At 46.5% G+C, this 6543-nt stretch overlaps 1 protein-coding gene across 1 annotated transcript; it reads left to right on the top strand.

Annotated features, from left to right (window-relative positions):
• Positions 1–449: 449 nt before the first annotated feature.
• On the top strand, positions 450–4883 carry MAD2L1BP (MAD2L1 binding protein). The gene is made up of 3 exons (XM_012773090.3): positions 450–591; positions 1415–1680; positions 3898–4883. The coding sequence occupies exons 1-3, from the start codon at positions 546–548 to the stop codon at positions 4402–4404; spliced, it is 819 nt and encodes a 272-aa protein (XP_012628544.1). The 5' UTR covers positions 450–545; the 3' UTR covers positions 4405–4883.
• The last annotated feature ends 1660 nt before the right edge of the window (positions 4884–6543 follow it).

Here is a 6543-nt window from a genome sequence, read left to right as displayed (position 1 = left end):
CTCTTGTCTCAAGGTCTCCAGGAGCACTGGCCTTCCTTTTCACCGAGGTGACTTACTCATCCTACAGGTCACAGCTTCACATGTTTCTTCTGGGACCACCCCTCACAGCCCATGCACTGTCTCACTGTAATTCATCACATGGTATTTGATCTATAGGCAGTGAACCCCTTGAGGACAGGGCCCACGCCTGGCTTGTTCACCACTGAGTCTCCAGCACCTAGGACAGGGCCTGGCACTAAGTAGGTGCACAGTAAGCAGTGAATGTAGGAGTGAATGGATACGTGACGGCGAGTGTTTTCTAGAAGGCAGCGCTCAGTGACTGCGAACGTCTGGGTTTCCTGAGGGGTAAGGGCTAGGCGCACCCCCGCCAGAGTGTTAAGGAACGAAAGCTAAACACAAATCCCAACTCCGCCCAGCCTCCACCGCACTGCGGCGGCGCCCCGCCCACTTCCGGCCCAGCTGAGGCGGAAGTGGAGGAGCGGGCTTCCCATGGTGCCCCGCGGAGTGTTTATTCTAACCGCACGCAGAAGAGGGAGGAGGTCGTGATGGCTGCACCGGAGCCGGAAGTGCTGTCTCCGGCCGCAGTACCGGGTAAGGCATGGGGTCCAGAGTTTGGGGAGACCTGGGGAACTCTTTCTTCCCTTCTGCCGCTCTCTTCAGTCATTTAGCCCTCGGGTCCCTTACAAGCCTGTCTTCCCTGTCTCCCCAGTATCCCGCCCCTTTCTGGCTCAGCCCATGACTCCATCGCCGTGGGTCGAGTTGGTTCACTCTCTGACATCGTTTAGGCGTTCTGGATCCCTCTTGACTACAATTTCGATTCATTTCCCCACATTAGAGCTCGTCGCTTTCTGAGCGGAGCCTTAGTCACTGCCTCCGAGATCCCACCACTATCGTTTAGGGGGGTTGTGGTTTTTTTTGAAACGAGGTCTTGCTCTGTCGCCCGGGCTAGAAAGGCACGATCATAGCTCACTGCAACCTCAAACTCCTGGGCTCAAGTGATCTTACTACCTCAGCCTCCCGAGTAGCTGGGACTACAGGCTTGCTTCACCACGCCTGGCTTATTTTTTCTATTTTTCGTAGAGACGGGATCTCGCTCTTGCTCAGGCTGGTCTCGAACTCCTGAGTTCAAGCAACCCTCCCGCCTCGGCCTCCCAGAGTGCTAGGATTACAGGCGCGATCCTCCGCGCCTGTCCCCCACCTGCACTATCTTGTTGTCACTTAAATTACCCTAGGCAACAGGGATCAGGAATGTCTTCTCGCCTTGGCCCACGCAGGAGGTTGCAGAGGGTATGTGCGTGTGACAGGATGTTCCCTTCGCAGTAGTAACTGCTGTGATGACTGCAGGGAATGAGAAGACTGACTTTGGCCTTTAGGTTTTTCATTTTTCTCTCTTGTTCCTCTGTTCACCTACCAGATTTGGAGTGGTATGAGAAGTCAGAAGAAACTGACGCCCCCCAGATAGAACTACTTGAGACTACCTCTACCCAGGAACCTCCCAACCCTTCGGAACCCTTTTGCCCAAGAGACTGCATGGTACCAGTGGTGTTTCCTGGGCCCGTGAGCCAGGAGGGCTGCTGTCGATTTACTTGCGAACTTCTAAAGCATATCATGTACCAACGCCAGCAACTCCCTCTGCCCTATGAACAGCTTAAGCACTTCTATCGAAAAGCTTCTCCCCAGGTATGCAAAGGCTTTGGGAGAAATTTGGTGGAAAGACTTTGTGGCTCTTAGATGGTAGGCAGGTAGAAAAGGCGTCTAAGAAATCTTCAGAGCCTGTCAGCCTAAGCAGCTGCAGTCATATTCTCCCCACTCTAATCTGTAATAGTCAAACCCTCCCAGCCTTTTCTCTTGTTCCCTCTTTCTGAAACTCCTATTGTGTGTTGCATTTGCACTTTAAGAACTGGCTCTTTAAATTTTAGTTTCTTTTCTCTCCAGCTTTTCATCTCTTTGGTTTTTTTTCTACTTTCTGGGGGATTTCCTTGACTTTATTCTAACACTTCTGTTAATTTTTTATTTTTTGACAGTCATATTCTTAAGAACACTTTCTTAAGAATGCGTTCTTTTTTAATAGCATCCTGTTGTTTCATGTCTTATGAACTTCTGTTACCTGAGAATATTAATTATTGTATATTTGAACTTTCCCTTTGTTCTTTGCAGTGTCTCAGTTTCTTCTAGAACCATTTCCCATTTGTTTGTTTTGGTCTCTGACTTTAATGTTCATCATGTGTCTGGTGGACATTTAAGAATAAATTGCAGGCCGGGCGCTGTGGCTCACGCCTGTAATCCTAGCTCTTGGGAGGCCGAGGCGGGCGGATTGCTCGAGGTCAGGAGTTCAAAACCAGCCTGAGCAAGAGCGAGACCCCGTCTCTACTATAAACAGAAAGAAATTAATTGGCCAACTGATATATATATAAAAAAAATTAGCCGGGCATAGTGGCGCATGCCTGTAGTCCCAGCTACCCGGGAGGCTGAGGCAGAAGGATCACTCGAGCCCAGGAGTTTGAGGTTGCTGTGAGCTAGGCTGACGCCACGGCACTCACTCTAGCCTGGGCAACAAAGTGAGACTCTGTCTCAAAAAAAAAAAAAAAAAAGAATAAATTGCTTCTGATCTTGAACCTGAATCAAAAAAAAAATAATAGTAAATAAATAAATAAAAAGTAATAAAATTTTTTTTTAAAAAAAGAATAAATTGCTGCAAGCTCTGCGTGCATGCCTGGGTCTTACGGGCTGATATGGTTCACCATACGGAGACTGGATGGGAACCTGGTGGTCTCTTTGGAACTGGCCAAACAATAGTATTGGAAAGTCTTCCCTCTGGATGGGTGAGGAATTCGGCAGATGGTCTAAGCATCCTCACACAGGTTTTCATTCATTTCCTCCTATGTTCACCCTTGCCTTCTGCAGGGCCTATATCGCCAATTACTAAACTTTTCTGGGGTTCTGTCATGTGAATTGGTTTGCTTCTCACGGGGATCCCCGCTGTCACCACTTGATATTCAGCTCTCTCAAATTCTTAACTCTTCCATCTGGTTTCGTCTATCTTCCAAAATTTTGTGGTTGCCTTTTGCCAGTATTGTCTATTCCATAGATCTCTTTCCTCTTGGGAATTTTCTTTCTCTCCCTTTCCTTCTTTTTTAATTTCTTTGATTTAGTAATATGTGAGATGGAAGCACAAATGAACATGTGTTCAACTTGCTGTGTTTATTTAACTGGAAGAACAACTCCAGAACCTTTTTTTTTTTTTTTGGAGACACGGTCTCACTCTCGCCTAGGCTGGAGTACAGTGGCCCAGTCATAGCACACTGTAACCTCTAATTCCTGGGCTCGAGCTATCCTCCTTCCTCAGCTTCCCAAATAGCTAGGACTACAGGTGCTTGCTACCGTGTCCAGCTAATTTTGAAATTTTTGGTAGAGATAGTGTATTACTATGTTACCCAGGCTGGTTTCAAAATCCTGGGCTCAAGCAATACTCCTACCTTGACCTCCCAAAGTGTTGTGATTATAGGAGTGAGCCACCATGCCTGACCCAGAATCATCTTTATTAGACCAAATAATCTTCATTCCTCTTATTCCCTACAGTAAAAACATGTCACCTTCTGCCATGCCTCCATATCTCCTTTACTACTTTAGTTGCTTATGTCTGGATGCCTTCCAACTTTAGAACACTGTCTTTGCTGTTTTGAATGAAGAATTATGGTTTTGTATAATACAAAGAATATATTTTCCTTTTCAATATAAATAATGTCCCCTGATAAAACACAGTATCTTGGCTATGGCAATTCCTTAAGCTAGAAATCCACTCTTGTAAGTCTGTCTATATATGTCAGCAGAGTTCTTCAAAGGGCATTAGCTTCCCCCTACCTTGTCCTCCTCTCATACCATTTTTTGTCCTCACAGGCAGAGGAGGTGGTGAGGAAGAAACCTCGGGCTGAAGTGAGCAGCAGGAAATGCCAACAAGCCCTGGCAGAACTAGAGAGTGTCCTCAGCCACCTAGAGGGCTTCTTTGCACGCACACTAGTACCACGAGTGCTGATCCTCCTTGGAGGCAGTGCCCTGTGCCCCAAGGAATTCTATGAACTGGACTTGTCCCGGCTGGCCCCCAACAGTGTGGACCAGAGCCTGAGCACAGCAGCTTGTTTGCGCCGTCTCTTCCGAGCCATTTTCATGGCTGACGCCTTTAGTGAGCTGCAGGCTCCTCCGCTCATGGGCACCATCGTCATGGCACAGGGACACCGTGACTGTGGGGAAGATTGGTTTCGACCCAAGCTGAACTATCGAGTGCCTAGCCGGGGCCACAAACTGACTGTGACCCTGTCCTGTGGCAGACCTTCCATCCAGTCGACAGCCTGGGAGGATTACATTTGGTTCCAGGCACCGGTGACTCTTAGAGGCTTCCATGAGTGAACAAGGGTGCTGCTTAGTCCTGGAAACACGATGGCTGAATTATCTTTCTCCCTGTGGCACTGAGTCACCCACCTCTTGCTTGGAGCTAGAGTTGCTTCCTAGTGAGAGAGGAGGGTTCTATCCTTCTGGCTATCTCCCTCCCCTCCTCAGACTTCCTGTGGGCTAATGGTGTGTGACTGTAATAATCATTGTTGAACAGCATCTCTGAATCAAAGGTTGATTTTCCCAGAGGGTGCTGGGTCAGGTGTCTCTGTGAGGAGTTGGAAAGCAATGACGGGTCCATTGACGCTTCTATGGAGGTGGCCCTTTTCTGCTTTTTGCTATGCCTTTCAGAATTTTTATCAGGGTCATAATGTGTGACTCAAGAACTTAAATATAAAATAAATTCCTATTAAATTTTAATGAAAATTCTCATCACATGAAATAGAGGCAAATGATTTTAAATTAAAAAAATAAATTTTAAAAAAGAAAAACAAAAACATTTCCTGAAATTCTTTTGACTTAAAAAGACTTTTTAGGCTGTGGCTTGTGTATTTTGTCTTTCTCCATGGCCTCTTCCGCTTTACAGCTCCTATGATTTTTTACTAAGGGTTTTTCTCTTCATCAGCCCCAAGCCAGTCTGGGAAATTAAGTGACCTGGCCAAGGTAATATGTAATTTGATAGCAGATTTGGGACTCGAGTCCTTATCAGTGAACTTCTAGCCCAGCGTGCTTTCCTTACCGCATCACTGATCTTTGTGACTCTTAAATTCTGTGTACCCCAAAGAAGTCACCTTTGATGTGGGCAAAATTCTGGTAAGGAACTTAGCTTAACAGGCCACTCAATGAGAGCCCAGTGATTTAGGAGAACAGTCTAGCCCTGTGCTTGGTCTCTAGCAAACTCTGAGCAGGTGTGCTGAAAGAATGGCAAGAGAGGAGCTCCTCATAAGGCTTTTCGCCCTCAGAGAACAGGCTACAGCCTGTTCAGCAAATTGATCACCTGTAGCTTTGAGTGTTACAGGTGCTGCTGGTGGTCAGTCAGGACAGGAGAAAGCTGCAGTATACCAGTGTTAATTAAAGTGATGGTTGATTAAACTCACGACACATGCCAGGATTGGGGTGCTGAGGCCTGGAGCGAGGTCCTGTAGTCCCCACTAGCTTTTCTGGGGCCTAAGTGGTCCTGGCCTGTTCTGCCCTTCAGATCTGAGAAGCAAATGTCAGGGGAAGGGGGCTGAGAAAAGAAAACAGAGAGTCTTTGCAAAACCTGATTGAACATAGGCAGATGCCTCTAGGATTTACTGGGATCCTGTGGGATTCCTTGTCTGAGGCCAGATGTTCCTTCTGGAGTTCAGCCCAGCTGTCTCTACTACAGCTGTTTGATGGCTGCTGGCAATTACTGTTGGCAAAATTGTCCTTAGGCAAAACCCTGCCCTGCTGCCTGTGGCCTGACACTGTCCTGACAGCCAAGTGTTGATGCTCTTTGTTCCTGGGGAAAGAGGATGCCTGTTCATTTTATGGAAGCAAATTGGAGAATCCCACCTTGCTGGTATTGGACATAGGTGTGTGCATTTATGTATATATAAGTGGGGACAGTAGTATATATATTACAAGGCTGATAATGTATGTAAAGTGCTTGAAACATAGTAAAAGATATGTACTTTTTCAGTATATAACATATATACTGTATTATAAGCACTTAATACATTATCTAATCCTAACCTTGCAATGTATGTATATTGGCCCCATTTTGTAGAGAAGGCTTGGGGAGACTGAGTAACTTGCGTAAATGGTAATCTGGATTTGTACCTGGTCCACGTGGATCCAGAGGCTGAGTGCTCTACACTGCTGCACATTCTATGTTGTTTTACTCTAAAATACTTAGCCAGGGTGTGCCCTGCCACAGGTGTTAGCATTGGGGAGCTGCATGATGTCTCTGGCTTCAGATTCTGCTTCCTGACATGGAGACTGCCATTAATAAATGGTGAATACAGAATCAGTGAAGACATTGGGCTCTTTTCTGTGCTATGACCACTTGAAATATATTCTTAGCAGCCAGAATTTTGATTGGTTTTCTGTCTGATGCTGCATCTTATAGAAGGGGATCTGGGCCATATCTCCTATTTAAGGAAAGGAAAGGCTGAGGGGTCTGCCTAAAGGGAG

This window comes from Microcebus murinus, chromosome 5, assembly GCF_040939455.1.
Source record: "Microcebus murinus isolate Inina chromosome 5, M.murinus_Inina_mat1.0, whole genome shotgun sequence".
Lineage (NCBI taxonomy): Eukaryota > Metazoa > Chordata > Mammalia > Primates > Cheirogaleidae > Microcebus > Microcebus murinus.
The sequence above is the reverse complement of the archived record's forward strand: the minus strand, read 5'-3'. Positions and strand labels throughout refer to the sequence as shown.

What these genes read in the sequence shown, in the direction of transcription:
- MAD2L1BP (XM_012773090.3), top strand. Translation starts at nt 546, where the DNA reads ATGGCTGCACCGGAGCCGGAAGTGCTGTCTCCGGCCGCAGTACCGG. An exon ending in GTCTCCGGCCGCAGTACCGG is followed by an intron (nt 592 to 1,414) that starts GTAAGGCATGGG and finishes TTCACCTACCAG; the next exon opens with ATTTGGAGTGGTATGAGAAG. An exon ending in ATCGAAAAGCTTCTCCCCAG is followed by an intron (nt 1,681 to 3,897) that starts GTATGCAAAGGC and finishes TTGTCCTCACAG; the next exon opens with GCAGAGGAGGTGGTGAGGAA.